A 21493-nucleotide genomic window follows, 5' to 3' on the forward strand; every position below is an offset into this window, starting at 1 on the left:
TGAATTATAAGTGAAATAATCTGTCTATTAACAATTGTTGGAAAAATGACTTGTGTCATGCACAAAGTAGATGTCCTAACCGACTTGCCAAAACTATAGTTTGTTAACAAGACATTTGTGGAGTGGTTGAAAAACAAGTTTTAATGAGTTTTCAACCACTCCACAAATTTCTTGTTCTGTCTCCTAGAGATGAAAGTACTTTGGTGTGAAAAGTGCAAATCCAGAACAACAGCAAAGGACCCTATGAAGATGGAGAAAACAGGTACAAAAGTATCTATATCCACAGTAAAAACGAGTCCTATATCGACATAACCTGAAAGGTCACTCAGCAAGGAAGAAGCCACTGCTCCGAAACCGCCATAAAAAAGCCAGACCGGTTTGCAACTGCATATGGGGACAAAGATCATACTTTTTGGAGAAATGTCCTCTGGTCTGATGAAACAAAAATAGAACTGTTTGGCCATAATGACCATCGTTATGTTTGGAGGAAAAGGGGGAGGCTTGCAAGCCGAAGAACACCATCCCAACCGTGAAGCACTGGGGTGACAGCATCATGTTGTGGGGGTGCTTTGCTGCAGGAGGGCCTGGTGCACTTCACAAAATAAATGGCATCATAAGGATGGAAAATTATGCGGATATATTGAAGCAACATCTCAAGACATCAGTCAAGTTAAAGCTTGGTCGCAAATGGGTCTTCCAAATGGACAATGACCCCAAGCATATTTCCAAAGTTGTGGCAAAATGGCTTAAGGACAACAAAGTCAAAGTATTGTGGGTAGAACTGAAAAAGCATGTGCGAGCAAGGAGGCCTACAAACCTGACCCAAAATTCACCCAACTTATTGTGGGAAGCTTGTGGAAGGCTACCTGAAACGTTTGACCCAAGTTAAACAATGTAAAGGCAATGCTACCAAATACTAATTAAGTGTATGTAAACTTCTGAACAAATGGGAATGTGATGAAAGAAATAAAAGCTGAAATAAATCACTCTCTCTACTATTATTCTGACATTTCACATTCTTAAAATAAAGTGGTGATCCTAACTGACCTAAAACAGGGATGTCATGTCAGGAATTGGGAAAAACAGAGTTTAAATGTACTTGGCTAAGGTGTGTGTAAACTTCCGACTTCAGCTGTATATATCTTAGAGGCACCATATGGAGAGTGTGAGAGGCCAGAGGCCAAATCAAACTCTATACCACATTGCCATGCGCCTCCCAAATGTTGTAATAGTGCGCAGGGCTCTGTATAACTCCGCATTGATATGATTGGTTGACTATAGGTGGGGGCGGTACATCCTGTAGAAAACACAAATTCACTTCCTTGACAACAGCTCTGCTCCACGAAGCACAAGAAGTGTGAACGCCCTGACTTATGCTGAGGCCATATCACCGTAAATGCTGCATGGCCGATACACTTCTCTATTCAGTATGCTCTCTCTCCCCCACCAATTTGTGCACATTCATTGTCTCATAACTTCATTGTGTAAATTGTTTGTTAGTGTATATCAATTCCCCATTACATATTTCACCAGTAGTACATTTACTGTTAATTCCTATAAATGTCTAATCTAAAATGTTTTACTTTGGTTACAGTCATTTATGTTCATGCCTTCAATATTATTATTCGTCATCCCCTTATCATTGTCGGAGTGGACACATTGTTTGCAGAGTGCACAACCTATGCTACACTTGTGAGAAACCATTTTTAGTTTATTTTATTCCATTTGGGAGTTTGTCAATTTAGTCATCTTTTGTTTGGAGCACTCCTGTCAAATGTTGAGTTAAGACTCACATGCATAGAAGTAGACCTATAGAAGTATATAGTCTCGTTATTGTCATTTTAGTACTTTTAATCTAATTGTTTATACTTTAGTTTATTTAGTAAATGTTTTCTTAACTGCATTTTTGGTTAAGGGCTTGTAAGTAAGCATGTCACGATAATGGCTATTCGGCTCATGTGACAAATCAACATTTATTTGATTATAGGCTACTTGGCCTGCACGTAAATGTAGACATATAAATGTACCCATTTGGGGATCTGATAGTATTTTTGATTGGCTTAACACACCATCACCAATGATCTGGGGAGCTCCTCAAAGGAATGTTTTCTTCACCTCAAACTGCAAGCAAACAAAGTCTGTTTTTGACATCCATTGAGAATGATTTGAAAAATCTTCCCAGTTCTCTCCCTTTTGATAACCACTCAGCGTGAAAGGGAAACATATCATGCTCTGATCCAGTGGAAATGTCATAAGAGAGGCCTACCCGATTACTTCTTATCAGTGCTTGACTTGGACTAAAATATTTTCCGGTACTTATTTTGGGTGCTGATACTGTTTATATCAGGTGCAGGAACTCCACAATATTTTGGAGCTGATATTCTATAAGAGGAACAGGAGCTCAAGCAGTAGAACATTTGAGGTGCCAGTACTCAGCTCCGGTGAGCTCTTGCCCAAGTCAAGCACTGCTTCTTATCCCTTGTGCAAATAGACAAGCTTTGGGCTGGACCCAAAGTTAATAGTTGATACAATGTTTAAAGTTTGTTGCAAACAGCCCATGTGTAGCCAATGAGATTTATAGGATATTTATTTTATCAGGTTATGCAGATTGCAATGTTGTTGTTGTTTTTATTTGTTGGCTTTATGTAGACTACTTTGACATAGTCTGCAATATAAGTTACTTTTAAGGTTTCTCATTTTCATTTGGATAGAATTTTGAATAATCACATGACAATTATTTTGAAATATGAAGACTTAATTATAAATTAAATTGTTTCATGAAAATGTGCATTTGAAAACCATAACTGTGATGTCGAACAAAAGCGAGGAGAATAGTTGGGTCAGGCTAGATTTTTTTTCTCTTCTAATGCCCTCGAGGCATTATTCTTATTTCATCAAACCGTAAGCTCAATGCATATACTTGATTTTATGAAAACACATAGGGTGTGTCTATATATGGAAAAATACATGTTTAAAATGTTCTACCAATCGATTGGTCAAAAGAACAGACGACTTTCAGTCAACCAAGTGTTGTGTTGTTATTGGGGATTGCCCTAAAACACAATGAGATTTAGAGCACTGTTTGTTACAGTGACAATAATCTGGATTCATTTCCACTATAGCTGGGGGTGGGGGGGCCAAGAGACCTGAGGTGGCCGAACGGAGTGCTCAGGTTGGGGTGTAGGGTTTGAGCTGAATGTAGGCAGGGGCAGTTCACCTTGCTGCTCCGTAGGCAAGCACCAGGTCTTGAAGTAGATCCGTGCTTTGACTGGAAGCCAGTGGAATGGGCGGAGGAGTGGGGTGAGATGGGACAACTTGGGAATGTTGAATACCAGGCGTGCTGTGGCATTCTGGATAAGTTGCAACGATTTGATGGCACAAGCGGGGAGCCCAGCCAACAAAGAGTTGCAGTAGTCCAGACGGTAGATGACAAGTGTCTGGATAAGGACCTACAATGCTTCCTGTGTGAGGAAAGTTCATACTCTATGGATGTTGTAACATGAACCTACATGAGCAAGTCACTACTTTGATATTTGCAGAGAACGATCAGGTGTTTTCTAGGGTCACGCCAAGGTTCTTGGTGCTCTGGGAGGGGGACACGGTGGAGTTGTTAACTGTGATGGAGAGGTCTTGGAGCGGGAAGACCTTCCCCTGGAGGAAGAGCAGCTCCGTCTTGTTGAGGTTGAGCTTGAGGTGGTGGGCCGACATCCAAACTGAGATGTCTGACAGGCACGTAGAGATTTGTGTTGCCACCTGGGTGTCAGAAGGGCGTAAGGAGAAAATAAGTCAAGTGTCATCTGCATAGCAGTGATCGGAGAGATATCATTTGTGAGGATATGAAGGAGCCGAGTGACTTGGTGGATAGAGAAAAGAGGAAAGGACCTAAAACCGAGCCCTGGTGTGAGAGGACCTGGTGCAGACATAAATCCTCTCCACGTCACCTGGAAGGTGCGCCCTGCCAATATGAGACGCCCAGCTCTGAGAAGGCGGAGAGGAGGATCTGATGGTTCAAGGTGTCGAAGGCAGCAGATAGATCTAGGAGGATGAGAACAGAGAGTCAGCCATGTCAGAGTATAGTGCCTCCATGACACAGAGGAAAGCGGTCTCCGTTGAGTGAGCCGTCTTGAAGCCTGACTGGTTAGCGTCAAGAAGATCGAGAGTGGTAGTCATAGACAGCACACTCAAGTGTTTTGGAAAGAAAAGAAAGAAGGGATACCGGTCTGTAGTTTGATGTCAGAGGGGTCGAGTGTTGGTTTCTTGAGGAAGGGAGCGGCTCTGACCATCTTCAAATCAGAGGGCACGCAGTCAGTGGTCAGGGATGAGTTGTTGAAGTAAGGAATAATCTAAATTATAATAATAATTATAATAATAAATGCTATTTAGCAGACACTTTTATTCAAAGCGGCTTACAGTCGTGCGTGCATACATTTTACGAATGGGTTGTCCCGGGAATCAAAACCACTACCTGGTGTTACAAGCGCCATGCTTTTTTTTTTTTTTTTTTTTTTTTTTTTTTTTCAGCTACAAAGGACCATGGGAGGTCTCCAGAGATGATCTGGAAAAGGGAGGAGAGAAAAATATCAATGCGTTGGGTAGTTCTTTGTGAGTGGGACCAGTGGACTCAATAGGAGTCAATGAGAAGCGGATGTCGTCAACCTTCTTTTCAAAGTGGCTGACAAAGTCGTCCGCAGAGAGGGAGGAGGGACGGGAAGGAGGAGAAGTTGGAAAAGAGTTTCCTAGGGTTAGAGGCAGAAGTGATAGAAAGTGGCTTTAGCAACAGATACAGAGGAAGAGAAGGTAGAGAAGAGGGAGTGGAAGAATGTTGTTTTCTTCCATTTTCGTTCAGCTGCACATACTAGTGAGGCCTGTACACATCCTTAAATCACAAAACACAATACAGACCTAGGCTACATAACGACTTCAACTAGCCTAGGTCTACTAGGCTAAGCGTAGTAGAAGGGCTGGGCGATATATCAATTTCATTTTATTAAACCAAATGTATATTTTAGCACAATGTTCCAAATGCCTGTATCACAAGAATATAGTTTCTCTTAATTTTTTTAATGAGCATTCTCTCTTTTTGGTATCGTCTCCTTTGCTCCTTCTGTACACTTTCTCAGTCACACACACACACACACACACACACACCAAGCTCCTCCCCCTGCCAATCACAACAACGAAAGAGAACTTCTTCCTCACTGACAGCAAGCGGTTTAAACTCGCTATTTGCATTTGAGGTTTTGGTCCAACAGAATAGGTCATATGGACACAGAAAACACATTACTGTAATAGGAGGAGAAGTTATCCTTTTTATGTCTCAACTCCCAAAAAGTAGAACAGAGAAGACCCTACAAGAAACAAGCTTATCAATTAATATGATTGTGTAAAATGAATGCTCAGTTTCTGTCGCTGCTACCTGTACCGCGCAGCATTTTAGCCACAGACTGTCATGTGCTAGCTGAAACTTGTTCTCATTCTGACAAATATGCATCTTCTTAACCAGGTAGGCCACTTGACTTCAATATATAAACAAAGTGAATAGGCTGTTGTTGAAACAGTTGAAGACAGACAGGAGGGTGTATTCATAACAGTTCAACCGTTCCACCTTGTCAGCAAGCAAATAGATCCAAGTTGGCTAGACATTAAATATAAAGATTAACTGGTTACTCACTAGCACGTGGGCTTGTGCTTGAGAGATTGGTTATGAGAGCTGTGTAAATTTGTTCTATAATGCCTGCTACAAGAAGTTGGTCATTACTAGTGGATGTGCATTATGCATGGTTCTGGTTACATTTGGTTTTTTTTTAAATCATTTTCTTTGACAGATCAGTGATTATTGGAAGAAAGCAGGTTAGTGAATCTTATGGATGTGGGAGACTTATATTTAGTATAGGTATAATTTTAGATGCAGTGTATTGACCTTTAACCATGCAACAAAGCTTATTTCGAGAAACCAAACATATTTTTTTATTTTTTATTTAAAGATATACATCATGAATTGTCCATACGTCTATTAAAAAAAGTATTATTTAAAAAAAAAATTAGCAATGATAGGAGAGACCTTATCTCGTGGTTTTGTATGGCTCAGTTGGTAGAGCATGGCGCTTGCACCACCAGGGTTGTGTGATCAATTCCCGGGCCACCCACATGTAAAATGTATGCACGCATAACTAAGACTCTTGATAAAAGCATCCGCTAAATGGCATATATTATTATTAAAGGAGTTAAGCCTAGTTCATTCAAAAGACACATTTTCCAAATTGTACAACTATCAAGTAGGCCTAATCACTTTGAAATCCAGAGAGCCAGAAAATGCCTAGGTTAGTTTGTTTATTTACTGGTTAGCTAGCATTAGCTGCATTAAGTCTACACGCAAATGAATAGTGAGAGTCACTTGGGTCGTTCCACCTCTAAAAGCACAAGAAAGAGGATTTGACACACACCATCTCAGATTGTTCTGAAATCATTTTGGTTATGAGAAACATAAGATTAGCATTCATTTGATATTATTTCGATTCAAATATAATTTGATCTCTAAGAAATTAACCTAATAGATTGCACCTAAATTGGCAATTTTAATTCATATGATTCATGTCATATTCAATAAATATCCAATTTGGACCAAACCTCTTTCAAAACAATGAGTTAGACATGAGGAATCCAAAGAAATGTCAAAAGCCACCCAGGGACTCCCACACCCACAACAAGTATGTAGTTGCGGCTCAGAGTACTGTTTCTTCATTCTATGTATTCTCAGTGAATTTGGTGATGTTTTTTTCCCCTTAGTCATTTAAGTTGTTAGGTTTATGTCCCATCCTACCTCCTGATGTTAGTATGTCCTAACCACTAGATGGTGCTGCTTCCCTCTATTAGGTGAAAAAGGTTTTAAGAAATACCCACTTCAAATGTTTAAAGGGCTATTTTTACCCTGTAAGCAGCCTATGGACAAGTTATGACAGCAACCCATGCTTTGGGTTCGTTGGCCACTGTGTCAAATTCTAACTTTTTAGCATTTGTGGCAGAAATCCAATGCAAGTCAATGGTACCTATATTAGTATTTTCACACTTTTTTTTATTTTATTTAACTTAACCTTTATTTAACCAAGTAAGCTGGTTTAGAACAAGTTCTCATTTACAACTGCGACCTGGCCAAGAATAAAACAAAGCAGTTCGACACATACAACAACACAGAGTTACACACGGAATAAACAAACATACAGTCAATAATACAGTAGAAAAATAAGTCTATATACAGTGTGTGCAAATGAGGTAAGATAAGGGAGGTAAGGCAATAAATAGGCCATGGTGGCGAAGTAATTACAATACACCAATTAAACACTGGAGTGATTGATGTGCAGAAGATGAATGTGCAAGTAGAGATACTGGGGTGCAAAGGAGCAAGATGAATAAATACAGTATGGGGATGAGGTAGTTGGATGGGCTATTTACAGATGGGCTATGTACAGGTGCAGTGATCTGTGAGCTGCTCTGACAGCAGGTGTTTCACGCTAGTGAGAGATGAGTCTCCAGCTTCAGTGATTTTTGCAGTTCGTTCCAGTCATTGGCAGCAGAGAACTGGAAGGAAAGGTGGCCAAAGGAGGAATTGGCTTTGGGGATGACTAGTGAGATATACTTACTGGAGTGCGTGCTACGGTTGGGTGCTGCTATGGTGACCAGTGAGCTGAGATAAGGCGGGGCTTTACCTAGTAGAGACTTGTAGATGACATGGAGCCAGTGGGTTTGGCAACAAGTATGAAGCAAGGGCCAGCCAACGAGAGCATACAGGTCGCAATGGTGGGTCATATATGGGGTTTTGGTGACAAAACGGATGGCACTGTGATAGACTGCATCCAATTTGTTGAGTAGAGTGTTGGAGGCTATTTTGTAAATGACATCGTCGAAGCCGAGGATCAGTAGGATGGTCAGTTTTACGAGGGTATGTTTGGCAGAATGAGTGAAGGATGCTTGATTGCGAAATAGGAAGCCAATTCTAGATTTAATTGTGGATGATTGGAGATGCTTAATATGAGTCTGGAAGGAGAGTTTACAGTCTAACCAGACACCTAGGTATTTGTAGTTGTCCACATATTCTAAGTCAGAACCGTCCAGAGTAGTGATGCTGGATGGGCGGGCAACAATGGGTTGAAGAGCATGTATTTAGTTTTACTTGCATTTAAGAGCAGTTGGAGGCAACAGAAGGAGATTTGTATAGCATTGAAGCTCATCTGGAGGTTAGTTAACACAGTGTCCAAAGAAGGGCCAGAAGTATACAGAATGGTGTCGTCTGCGTAGAGGTGGATCAGAGAATCACCAGCGGCAAGAGCGACACCGTTGATGTATACAGAGAAAAGAGTCGGGCCGAGAATTGAACCCTGTGGCACACCCATAGACACTGCCAGAGGTCCGGACAATAGGTCCTCCGATTTGACACACTGAACTCTGTCTGAGAAGTAGATGGTGAACCAGGCGAGGCAGTCATTTGAGAAACCAAGGCTGTTTAGTCTGCCAATAAGAATGTGGTGATTGACAGAGTCGAAAGCCTTGGCCAGGTCGATGAATACGGCTGCACAGTAATGCAGATCATATCTGCATTCATATCCAAATCATCCTACAGTATCGAAAAAATGTATGTGGAACTCCATTATATTACTTATAGATGGATATGATGCCCGAAAATGCTAATATAGGTACCATTGACTTGCATTAGATTTAGGCCACAAATGCTAAAATGTTAGCATTTGAAACAGTGTCCAGGTAAACAAATCCAAAGCATGGGTTGATGTCATACCTTGTACATAGACTGCATACAGAGTACGTAAACAAATATGTAATTTTGTAATTGGGGTCAACTATCCCTTTAACATTGAGGGGGCGGATTCTTAAAATAAATAAATAAATCACCTAAAAGCAGTAACAGCATAATCTCATGGTCAGAACCTGGTAATATCAGGAGGTAGGATGGGACATAAGCCTAACAACTTCAATGACTAATTTCTCTGAACAGGGGGAAAAAAACATCTTCAAATGCACATAGAGTACATTACATAGAATGAAGAAACAATACTCCGAGCCGCAACTCTACACTACTTGTCAGCCAACTGACAAGTAGTGGGGTTGGTGTGGGATTGGTGTGGTGTGGGGTTGGGGTGGGGTGTGGCAGAGTCCATGAGTGGCTTTTGACCATTTCTTTGGATTCCTCATGTCTTACTCATTGATAGAAAAAAGTTTGGCCCAAATAGGATGATAGGTACTATATTTATTCAATATTATATTCATCCTATAAAATTGCCAATTTGGGTGCAATCAATTAGCTTAAATTCTCAGATATCAAATAATACTTCAAGGGCCTCCCGAGTGCCACAGTGGTCTAAGGCACTGCATCACAGTGCTAGCTGTGCCACTAGAGATCCTAGAGTCCAGGCTCTGTTGCAGCCAGCTGCAACTGGAAGACCCATGGGGCGCCGCACAATTCGCCAAGCGTAGTCCGGGTTATGGGAGGGTTTGGCCAGCCGGGATGTCTTTGTCCCATTGCACTCTAGCGACTCCTGTGGCAGGCTGGGCGCACGCACGCTGACAAGGTCACTAGTTGTATGATGTTTCTTCCGACACATTGGTGCGGCTGGCTTCAGGGTTAAGCGAAATTAGGGACAAAAAGGGATTATATATTTTTTTATATATCAACAAAATAACATTGCAGGTCTAATCTTATGCTAATGCTAATCTTATCTGTTTCTAACTACAGAAACGATTTCAGAACAATCTGAGATGGTGGGTGACATAGAGCGAAACCACTTGTTAACTTGACTAAAACAATTACTAATCAAGAACATTAGCTATCTAGTAGGTCAAATGTATTATTTGAGTAAATTACATGTTTGTGTCAAAATAATGAAAAAGATTTGCAAGCAACAGTTTTACACAATGTCTTTAGGCTACTTTTGGTTTGGTTTGTCAGTTACACTAATCAAAAACCAACGCACACTAGAATCATGCAAATGACTGTCCATATGAACCACACAACAGTGGCACATAGCATAATTTACGCATAATTTACACTCCATTGAGACAAGCTTAAAAGTAACATCATACTTACTCATGTTTAATAGTGGCTCATCGAGGGGGAAAAAGAAAAAAATGACACTTGTCATCTGACAGCTGATGGTGGCATTGACATTGTACTGTGAAGTGCACATCCCTCAACGATTATGTTCACAAGTTCAACAATGTGTCGAATTACCCTACATTTGCACCAATTAATTAAAGTTAGCTGCTAAAATAAGGCACAAAAAAACTAGTTGGCCAAGTAGCCAACAGCTTGCCAGAAACAGAAGTTAAACACGTTCACGTTATGTCTATGTGAAGTTAACTAGTTAGCTAAACAACATAGCTATATGGTAGCTAGGTATTAGTTGAACCAATATCTGAGCAGAGGAGATGATGAACTCGTCATATTCATCGTCTCCTCTGCCCAGATACTGGTTCTGGTATTAGTATATTAGATACTAGTATTATATTAGTTAGGGACTGTACTTGCATCTCAGACTGACACCATGGGCAAATTGACAGTTGCCTAGCTAACGTTAGCTCTGGGAATGTTGGATTCCAGATTGCATCACTTAAAACCAAGTGAATAACATGACATAACTCATGACATAACTACAGATTCAAACACAAAATATATCACCTGACTGTGAAATTAGCTGTAAAAGATGCCCATCTCACCAAAATGTAGCTAATTTTGCAATCAATCGAAGAGCGTCTAACATTAGCGCTAGCCCAAGTAAGCTTGCTAGCTAGCTAGCTGGCCAGCCATGTCTTCCAATGAAGCTGGCAAAAGCACAGCATAAGTAATTAACAGCCTTAATAGGAACATTGTGTATTTGCACTTACAAGGGTCCTGGACGTTGGAGGTGCAAATATGATGGCAGATAGGTGAAAATCTGTTGAATGTGGCAGATATTAAAGTAAGAAGATCGTGAAAAAAAGAACGAATGCAATGCTCACTGACTGTGGAGGTCTTTACCAGGTGCTTCCATGTCTGTTTACCAGAATGCATTATGGGACGCAGACGTCACTCCACCAGCACGCACGCCGCTGCGCTGCCAGCACGCGGTTTCAAAGATCTGAAACTGCTGCCATTTTGTGTCTCGTCAAAGGGGCCAAGTAACAATTTTCAGCAAAATAAATGCACCGTAATGGTGAATGAAGAGGGCAGTTTCATGTAAGTCGCATGCTCTCACAATTAGCACGAGGCCTTCTGACCAATCCGTGTCTTTTTTTAAATGTTTTATAAAGGTGGGGCATTTCCAGTAGGCTTGTTTATTGGTGCCACAGAGTTTCTAAACTTGTCTTTGTTGGATCTTTCAAGAACTGGGAACTCGGAAAAAACGAGGTCAAATCATGGCGCCAGTGATCTTCAGCTCTGAGTTCTAAGAAGATGCCCGAGTTTCTGACTAGAATTCCGAGTTGGATGGCCGTTCACATCGATTTTTCACAGTCGGAGTGTTTTTTTTAACGAGTTCCCAGTTGTCTTGAGCGCACTGACGTCGAAGATTTCCGAGTTCCCACGTCGGAGTTGTTTTAGCGCAGCATATTTCCTTGAACAAGTAACGTTTTATTCAAAGAAGAAACTTCGTGCTGGGCAAATGGGTGCAGTAACTGATGGTAATATCGTTAATCGTTTGATATTACCCAATGTGTTGAAATTGGTTTCTTAATCATGAAGCACATACCTGTCTTAAATAATTCTGCATCTTTGAAATTTACATTTTAATATTTTATTGAAGGCCTCAGCTACATTGTTTGGCTAGCTACCGTTACATGTATTTGTTAGGTATGTAAGCTAATGTGCTAGCTAGTGAATCATTGTGTTCAGTATTTCATGAGTACGTGGTGATCGGCGCTACATATCTCTTGTGTTTGGCTAACTACATAATTTTACATAAGTGTCCATGGCGGACCTTTTTGAGTTTGTCATGATCAATCAGTGTGAATGTAGTTTAGCAGCCATGAAGCTAAAGTTAGCTTGCAAAGATTGTAGGTCTGGAGGTCAATGTGCTCATTGCGAACTTCTCCATTACAGACGAAGTTATTCGAAAACGTCTTCTCATTGATGGAGACGGAGCTGGAGACGACAGACGTATCAATGTTCTGTTGAAGAGCTTCACCAAATGGTGCAATTCAACTGGGTCTCCTGAAGAAGGGTAAATGTGACTGCTCTGCCCTGTGTGATACGCCGTTGTTGTTACTAGCTAACGTTAGCTACCACCAATCATTGCTTTCAAGGAGAGGTTGATTTGACTGACAATGTTTATGTATTTGTTTTTTATTTAACCATTTATTCTAACAGTAGACATATTGAGACCTAGGTCTCTTTTTCAAATGCACCCAGTATAATACAACACGAATATACACATCGAATATACACATATGGATGGTGGCTAGATGTAAAGCACAAATAGAACCGCACAAATCACCAAGAAAAATTGTTGGATTCCTCCACAAATAAGTCCCAAATCAGTACTTTAAATTGCCTAAACAGCACCAGAACATCAAGATGAAATGTCTTCTAGAATTTTGTTCCAGCAGTATGGGGCATTAAAACTAAAAGCAGATTTACCTAGCTTGGTGGAGAACCTAGGAACCTCAAGAGTTAACCAATCCTGTGAAGTGGTTTGGTAATTCTGTCCACACTTCAACAGCAAAGTTCGATAAGGTGTATGTTTTTGAAGAAGGTCCTTGTAAACAAAAAGGAGTAATGTAGAGATCTACGGGTCTTTAGTGAAGTCCAGCCAACTGTTTGATGCATTGATGAATATTAAAACTAACAAAATAAAGGGCACTATGCTTCCATTCAGCCGCAAGAGCATAAGAGATGTCGGGAACTGTTGTTTGGCTATTAGCCCTGTCACGCAGTCAGCTTTCCAATTCATCCAATATGTGTTTGAAGGGTTTTATGTTTCTGTGCAAGTCAGTCAACTTCTTCCACACCAATCTCGACAACCCGTTTCGGGAATGGACCTCGCTTTGTGCACAGGGGCATTGTCATGCTGAAACAGGAAAGGGTATTCCCCAAATGGTGGCCACAAGGTTGGAAGCACAGAATCATCTAGAATGTCATTGTATGCTGTAGCATTAAGATTTCCCTTCTGCAAATAAGGGGCCTAGCCCAAACCATGAAAACAGCCCTCGACCATTATTCCGCCTCCACCTAACTTTTACAGGTGGCACTATGCATTGGGGCAGGTAGCTTTCCCCTGGTATCCGCCTAACCCGGATTCGTCCGTCACACTGCCAGATGGTGAAGGATGATTCATCACGCCAGAGCACGCGTTTCCACTGCTCCAGAGTCCCATGGCGGCGAGCTTTACACCACTCCAGTTTGTGTGTGGCTGCTCGGCCATGGAAACTCATTTCGTGAAGCTGCTAACCAACAGTTATTTTGCTGTTGTTTCTTCGAGGCAGTTTGGAACTTGGTAGTGAGTGTTGCAACACTTCAGCACTCGGTGGTCCTATACTGTGAACTTGTGTGTGTCCTACCACTTCGCTGTTGTTGCTCCCAGAGCTACACTTCCACTTCACAGTAAAATCACTTACAGTTGACCGGGCTAGCTGTAGCAGGGTAGAAATTTGACAAACTGACTTGTTGGGAAGGTGGCATCCTATGACAGTGCCACGCTGAAAGTCACTGAGCACTTCAGTAAGGCTGTTCTACTGCCAATGTTTGCCTATGGAGATTGTGTGCTCAATTTTCTATACCTGTAATCAATGGATGTGACACAAATAGCCAAATCAATTCATTTGAAGGGGTGTCCACAGTTTTTTGTATATATATATATATATATATATATATATATATATATGACACCATTCGTCAAACTGTTAAAATTGAATTCGATTCAATTTTAACAGATTGACCAATGGTGTTTGACTTTCGTTGATGTTTACATCAACTGTTATGTAAACAATCTCAAAGTGAAATTGTAATGTATTCCTCTTTGCAGATTCACACAGTACCAGAGGATGTTGGGTACATTGGCACAATGTGAATTCTCAATGGGGAAGACCTTGCTGGTGTATGACATGAACCTCCGGGAAATGGAAAACTATGAGAAAATATACACTGACATTGGTGAGAGAAATGGCATCTCAGTCCTTTACACAAGGGTTCCCGTACTTGTTCCTGGACTGAGTTAGGCAACCCTGCATTACACTGTTCTACTGTCGGAACTTATAATCACGCCATATTTGATTCTCTTTCTCTTCAGAACAAAACATCACATCAGCACATGATAAAATATCAGAATGCAAAAAGGAGATCCAGAGGGCAAAGAGAATACGAAAGAATCGTCAAGGTGAGGTTAACCCGGGTTCACTTAAATATGTATTAAAGTGCAAGATGGCTATATACATTTTGGGGAAATTATCTATTGTTATAACTTGCACAATTAGTCTTGTGTCAATACTTTTAGTACAGGTATCTGGTACTGGAGTAAACTTAAATGTCGCTGGTGTCCTTTAATTTTGCAGAGTATGATGCACTGGCAAAGGTCATCCAGCAACATCCAGATCGCCATGAAACACTGAAGTGAGTGTACGGCCTCTTTTCTCTACATGTTTTAATGGAGGCAGCCAACATGTACAGGTATTCATGCACATGCCGATTTTAATTTAGATTTTAAATGTGATCTTTTTTCATTTTTTCCACCACAGGCAGTTGGAGGCACTTGACAAAGAGCTCCAGCAGTTGTCTCACATCAAAGAGAATGTGGAAGATAAGGTAGGCCCGTTTCCTGTGTTTTATTTGAATATTTTATCGACTAATCTGTGCCCCCCGCACATTGATTTTGTACCGGTACACCCTGTATATAGCCTTGTTAATGTTATTGTATTGTTGCTCTTCGAGAATTCTTTTTTTTTTTTACTTCATTTTAGTAAATACTTCACACTTATTTTTCTTTAAACTGCATTGTTGGTTAAGGGCTTGTAAGTAAGCATTTCACTGTAAGGTCTACACCTATTATTAGGCGCATTTGACAAATAACATTTTTTTTAACTATAGATTTCTATGGTGTTTTCTGAATATATTGTCTGTTTGTCTCTCAGCTGGAGTTGAGGAAGAAACAGTTCCATGTGCTCCTCAGTACCATCCAGGAACTACAGCAGACACTGGAGAGTAAGTATGACTGTTGCCGTTGTGCTCTCCTATGGCAAGATGGGCTATGGGTATGCTGGACTATGTGGCGATCATTATACAAGGGGTGGGTCTGATTCTGAATGTTTTTTTTTTTTTACTGCATTCCAGGCGGTTTCTATTCCAAAAGTTACCACCGGCTAAATCGATGACGTTAAAATGCTATTTACTCTGTTCCATCAGACTGCGCAATCCACTGTCTCGACAGTCCAGCCATTCACTTTATAAACTCTCCACTTTAAAAAGCATCTAGACATTCTCACATTTTAGACTAACATCTAGTTTTCAACAGCGGCGATTTCTATAAACCTTGCTGTCTGTCTCTGACATTTGCAACATTGTTTCAATATTCAAATTCGATCTCCAGATGTCCCATAGTAATGAATGTGTTGGGATCAGGCAGGCAGCTTTTGTCAGCCAGTCGAAATCGCGAAGCATCATCATTTTTATGGCTGTTCGCTACCGGTCAAAAGTTTTTGAACTCCTACTCATTCAAGGGTTTTTCTTTATTTTTACTATTGTAGAATAATAGTGAAAACAAACTGTGAAATAACACATATGGAATCATGTAGTAATCAAAAAAGTGTTCAATAAATCAAAATATATTTTGAGATTCTGCAAATAGCCACCCTATGCCTTGATGACAACTTCACACACTCTTGGCATTCTCTCAACCAGCTTCACCTGGAATGCTTTTCCAACAGTCTTGAAGAAGTTCTCTCATATGCTGAGCTGTTGTTGGCTGCTTTTCCTTCACTCTGCGGTCTGACTCATCCCAAACCATTTCAATTTGGTTGAGGTCAGGGGATTGTGGAGACCAGGTCATGTGATGCAGCACTCCATCACTCTCCTTGGTAAAAATAGCCCTAACACAGCCTGGAGGTGTGTTAGGGCTATTTTATTTTAATGATAGTCCCACTAATCACACACCAGATGGGATGGCCTATCGTTGTGGTAATCATTCTGGTTAAGTGTGCCTTGAATTCAAAATAAATCAGACGGTGTCACCAGCGAAGCACCCCCACACCATAATACCTCCGCTTTACGGTGGGAAATACACATGCGGAGATCATCCACCGGTCTAATGTCCATCGGTCTAATGTCCATTGCTCGTGTTTCTTGGCCCAAGCAAGTCTCTTCTTATTTGTGTCCTTAAGTAGTGGTTTCTTTGCAGCAATTTAACCATGAAGGCCTGATTCTCCTCTGAACAGTTGATGTTGAGATGCGTCTGTTACTTGAACTCTGAAGCATTTATTTGGGCTGCAATTTCTGAGGCTGGTATCTCTAATGAACTTATCTGCAGCAGAGGTAACTCTGGGTCTTCCATTCCTGTGGTGGTCCTCATGAGAGCCAGTTTCATCATAGCACTTTATGGTTTTTGTGACTGCACTTGAAGAAACGTTAAAAGTTCTTGACATTTTCCTGGTTGACTGATCTTAATGTCTTAAAGTAATGATGGACTGTCATTGCTTATTGGAGCTGTTCTTGCAGTGGTGTAGACTTGGTCTTTTACCAAATAGGACTATCTTCTGTATATCCCCCTACCTTGGCACAACACAACTGATTGGATCAAATGCATTAAGAAGGAAAGAAATTCCACAAATTAACTTTTACCAAGGCACACCTGTTAATTGAAATGCATTCCAGGTGACTACCTCATGAAGCTGGCTTAAAGAATGCCAAGAGTGTGCAAAGCTGTCAAGGCAAAGGGTGGCTATTGGAAGAATCTCAAATATAAAATATATTTTGATTTGTTTACATTTTCTTGGTTACTAGATTCCATATGTGTTATTTCATAGTGTTGATGTCTTCACTTATTCTACAACGTAAAAAATAAAAACCCTTGAATGGGTAGATGTTAACTTTTGACCGGTAGTTTTGTATGTATACACTATCAATAGAAAACAGGTCAAACGAAGTGCAGTTAGTTTGCGGTCTTTCTAGCTTCAGTTTCATTAAATGTCACCTAGAAAACAGCGTAGTGCAAATACAGCTAATAATCTCTTCTGGCTGCACTTTTTGCCGTGACTTCGTCTCAGGCCTAACACCAGTACCAATATATCCTCCAAACACCAGTTTCAGGCATTATTACTTAAGCGCTTGAGATCCACTACCCTTCTGTAATTATGTTTATGGATTTTGTTTTGTCAGATGATGAGAAGTCAGAGAATGATGACGCTCAGGAAAGCTCCATGGAGAATGGAGAATGAATTCATCTCGGCTGTCAATGTAATTTAGTTGGGTACAATTTTTTTTGATAATGCTTTGCATTTGAACAATGAAGTTTCACTTGTTGACATTTTGTTTTTATAATACCTGTATGTATTTTTGCTGAATAAAGTTGTCAATTGCTCTTCCACATTCTCTCTTCATTAGAATGTCAGTGGGGTTAGGGAAGCTGTCACTGGGTGGGAGTGTAGCCAGGGGTTGTTGTTTTCCTATATTCACCGTGGCACTAACATGACTTTGGTTTGAGGATCCTCTCACAAATGTATATGTATCCACCAGGGTTTGGAACCGGTTCAGGGAACAGAACCAAAAACCGGATAAGCACGTCATTTTTCAAGATATGAAACCTGGAACAGAAGTTCCGAAACAGAACTGCTATTTTAAAAGTATGGGAACTGTTTTACGTTCCAGGCATTTTTTCCCCCTAGTCTCACAACAAAAACACAACAAAGCTCCTATGACACTCTAACTTAATCTAGTGTCTGCCTGTAAGCTGAAAATCTTTGCCTGTGTGTGTTTAGGCTACCTGCCCCTCTGAAGCATAAGCGAACTGTGCTGACGTTACAAGCTTAAATAGGGAGATGGGGGAGAGAGCTTTTTATTATATAGAGAATGTATTAACCTTTCGATGCTAGTTATCGATACACTTTAAAATTATTATAAGTTGATTGAGAACTCGTTCACAGCAATGACCAGGGGAATAGTTACAGGGGAGAGGGTGGGATGAATGAGCCATTTGTAAGCTGGGGATGATTAAGAATTTAGCCCTTACGCCAAGTGCCATGGGATCTTTAGTGACCACAGAGTCAGGACACCCGTTTAACATCCCATCCAAAAGACAGCACCCAACATAGGGAAGTGTCCCCAATCACTGCCCTGGGACATTTTTATTTTAGACCAGAGGGAAGAGTGCCTCCAACACCACTTCCTGCAGCATCTGGTCTCCCATCCAACCCTGCTTAGCTTCAGAAGCAAGCCAGCAATGGGATATAGCAACTGTAGATTGGCCAATATGCCTAGTTGGCACATTTCACGCTAGATTTATTAACTACAAACAGGTAAAACGTGTTAATTCTGGTGCCTCTCTTCACACATGCTTGTTAGTTAGCTAGCTCAAAGGACATCCAAAGTTCCTCCATAGAAGCTGCTCCTAGTCATAAATCTGTGGACCTAATTCAGATTTTGCTGGTCATAAGATGCCTCAGTCCTCTCTCCCATCCCCAAAATTGCGGTCACATCTTGTGCCATAGGCTACACTAGTCTGTCCAGCACGCATGTAAACAACTAGTTTGCCTGCTCAATATTCACTGATTGGAGAAGTAATTTAATGAGCCGAATAATAAAAATAAAAAACATTTAATAGACTGATTGCGCAGGTTAAAAATGGAGTGGTATAAACCTGGAGGCTACTTTTTTATTTTGCTGGTTGGAACACTGAACGAAACAATTGGAAAATAGTTTTGGTTCCAACCCCTTGTATACACCAGCTCTCACCACATATTTTTTGTTTTTCATGATCTTTAATTTAGCATTAGCATTTGAACAGCGAAATATTGAACATGAGCACGTTTGCCACACCCTATAAAATGTAACACGTAAAACAACTCTTAAGGACTTTGATTTGAGAGAGATTCTATGGTGCCAAAAACAATTAATACAGTAACAATACAATAATTTTGTTCATAGGATACATCTTCATATAAACCAAAAAAGTTTCAAAAATGTAAAAACATGATGGCAAACTATTCTAATAGAGCTTGGATTACAGTATCAACCCATTGTTTCTGACAGGTGTCATTCCTGTTATTCACCTGTAATACATGTGTAATACACCTGTAGTTCACTTGACCAAGAAAAGACCACCCACCCTAAATGTTAACAAGTAGCTGTCCATACTAGAACTTCACTAGGTAGGTGTGTGCCTTCATCAGGCATTTGAGCTTACTCTTGTGCAGCCCTCTTGCTGACAATGTCAAAGTCCTCCTTCAGCAGCTGCTCAATGTGGTCTTCCCCCTGAAGCATCTGCAGCTGGGAAGTAGACTCCTGCAGTCGGAACGACAGGGAAATCTGAACCAGCCAGACGCTGACTAGCAATCTAATGAAGACAAAACCCACCCATGATTAAATGTCAGAGATGGATAGTGATCTACCATCACTTTTGTCTCTTTCAAGCTTTAGCCTTCTAACAACGTTATAGCACATTCACATGTCATGACACAAACTAGCTCAGGAAATGTACGAATTTGTTTAGGAGTTCCATTCCACCTCTGAAACTCAGCCTCCTATTTATAGTCACAAGAGATTGTGGAAATGTACAGTGCCTTCGGAAAGCATTCAGACCACTTGACTTCTTCCACATTTTATTACTTTACAGCCTTATTCCAAAATGGACTAAATACAATAAAAAACCACAGCAATCTACACACAATACCCCATAATGACAAAGCTAAAAGAGGTTGTTTGAAATGTTTGCACATATATGAAAAATAATAAACAGATACCTTGTCTACATAATTATTCAGACCCTTTGCTATGAGACTCGAAGTTGAGCTCAGGTGCATCCTGTTTCCATTGATCATCCTTGAGATGTTTCTACAACTTGATTGGAGTCCACCGGATTGTTTCGAGGCACATACAGGTATTATAAAAACAAAATGTCAACTCAAGTGTAACTTCATTGTTCAAAGGAAAAGCATTATCAAAAGAATTGTACCTAACTAAATTACATTGACAGCCGAGATGAAATTCATTTGATTGGACATGATTTGGAAAGGCACACACCTGTCTATATAAGGTCCCACAGTTGACAGTGCATGTCAGAGAAAAAACCAAGCCATGAGGTCGAAGGAATTGTCCGTAGAACTCAGAGACAGAATTGTTTTGAGGCACAGATCTGGGGAAAGGAACCAAAAAAATGTCTGCAGCATTGAAGGTCCCCAAGAACACAGTGGCCTTCATCATTCTTAAATTGAAGAAGTTTGTATGAAAATATATTTGAGAGGCTTCCAATAAAGAACACTGTCTGTGCTCTGTTAGACAAGTAACTCTTTATCCACATTATAGCAGAGGGTGACATACGTTTTTCCAGAAGCAGACTATGATCAGTAATGTCAAAAGCTGCACTGAAGTCTAACAAGATAGCCCCCACAATCATTTTAGCGCCAATTTCTCTCAGCCAATCATCAGTCATTTTTGTAAGTGCTGTGCTTTTTGAATGTCCTTCCCTATAAGCGTGCTGGAAGTCTTCTCAATTTGTTTACTGTGAAATAGCACTGTATCTGGTCAAGCACAATTTTTCCCAGAAGTTTTTATTTTTACCTTTATTTAACTAGGCAAGTCAGTTAAGAACAAATTCTTATTTTCAATGACGGCCTAGGGGTTAACTGCCTGTTCAGGGGCAGAACGACAGATTTGTACCTTGTCAGCTGGGGGCTTTGAACTTGCAACCTTCCAGTTACTAGTCCAACGCTCTAACCACTAGGCTACGCTGCCGCCCGAAAGTTTACTAAGGGTTGGTAACAGGCTGATTGGTCGGCTATTTGAGCCAGTAAAGGGGGCTTTACTATTCTTGGGTAGCGGAATGACTTTAGCTTCCCTACAGGCCTGAGTGTCTGTGACAGCATGGGTAGCCCATTGAGGCTTCAACTCATAGGAATTCCCACCCAGATGACTACTTTAAAATAGCGGAAGCGTGGTGGAAGCCATCAATGGCCACTAGAAGTGTCTATCATTTTCAAATGGTCTATGGAAAGCCATTTTAACATACGTTGACTGTACAAACATTATGAACACCTGCTCTTTCAGTGACATAGATGACCACGTAAAAATGTCCGTCCTTCTCTTCTCCTCTTTACCTAACTTTACCTCACAGTCCCTTCAGTTTCCCTTAAGTCCTGTTAGTTTGGCTGTTCAGCCTACCTTAGTTATCCCTCACCCATCATAGCCCTGCCATTCCCAACCAATCAGAGCTTTTGGGAATGCACATCTGGACACTGCCCCTGCCCATTCCAGTCAGAGTGTTTTCGTCATCCGAAGAGAGAAGGACGTTTAATCGACCACAGTAACACAAAT

General features: G+C 40.7%; 2 protein-coding genes across 7 annotated transcripts in view; one reads left to right on the forward strand and one right to left on the reverse strand.

Annotated features, from left to right (window-relative positions):
- LOC112254437 (ataxin-7) overlaps positions 1-11043 on the reverse strand; it is a 54163-nt gene extending 43120 nt beyond the window's left edge. Inside the window, exons 1-3 of one of the 5 annotated variants that reach the window (XM_042324353.1) lie at positions 4217-4334; positions 3942-4035; positions 3218-3753 (exon numbers count right to left, since the gene is read on the reverse strand). The gene's annotated coding sequence lies outside the window, so the exon portion shown is untranslated. Of the gene's footprint in view, positions 1-3217; positions 4335-10093 lie in introns of those variants that run through there. The other 4 variants (XM_024427022.2, XM_042324352.1, XM_042324351.1 and 1 more) reach the window with 4 other exon arrangements.
- thoc7 (THO complex 7) lies at positions 10821-17550 on the forward strand. Of its 2 annotated transcripts, XM_024427026.2 has the most exons (9): positions 11128-11221; positions 11369-11664; positions 12083-12203; positions 14004-14131; positions 14268-14354; positions 14530-14587; positions 14713-14779; positions 15106-15175; positions 17345-17550. In XM_024427026.2, the coding sequence occupies exons 2-9, from the start codon at positions 11646-11648 to the stop codon at positions 17401-17403; spliced, it is 609 nt and encodes a 202-aa protein (XP_024282794.1). In that variant the 5' UTR covers positions 11128-11221; positions 11369-11645; the 3' UTR covers positions 17404-17550. The 2 variants fall into 2 exon arrangements, with proteins under 2 accessions (XP_024282795.1, XP_024282794.1); XM_024427027.2 differs by lacking the exon at positions 11369-11664 and having other exon boundaries at positions 10821-11221.
- The last annotated feature ends 3943 nt before the right edge of the window (positions 17551-21493 follow it).

This window comes from Oncorhynchus tshawytscha, linkage group LG07 (genome assembly GCF_018296145.1).
Source record: "Oncorhynchus tshawytscha isolate Ot180627B linkage group LG07, Otsh_v2.0, whole genome shotgun sequence".
NCBI classification, from domain to species: Eukaryota; Metazoa; Chordata; class Actinopteri; order Salmoniformes; family Salmonidae; genus Oncorhynchus; species Oncorhynchus tshawytscha.

Bases quoted from the DNA above. Each gene is read 5' to 3' on its own strand.
- thoc7 (XM_024427027.2), top strand. The intron at 12,204-14,003 runs GTAAATGTGACT...TCCTCTTTGCAG, and splicing joins ACTGGGTCTCCTGAAGAAGG to ATTCACACAGTACCAGAGGA. The intron at 15,176-17,344 runs GTAAGTATGACT...TTGTTTTGTCAG, and splicing joins ACTACAGCAGACACTGGAGA to ATGATGAGAAGTCAGAGAAT.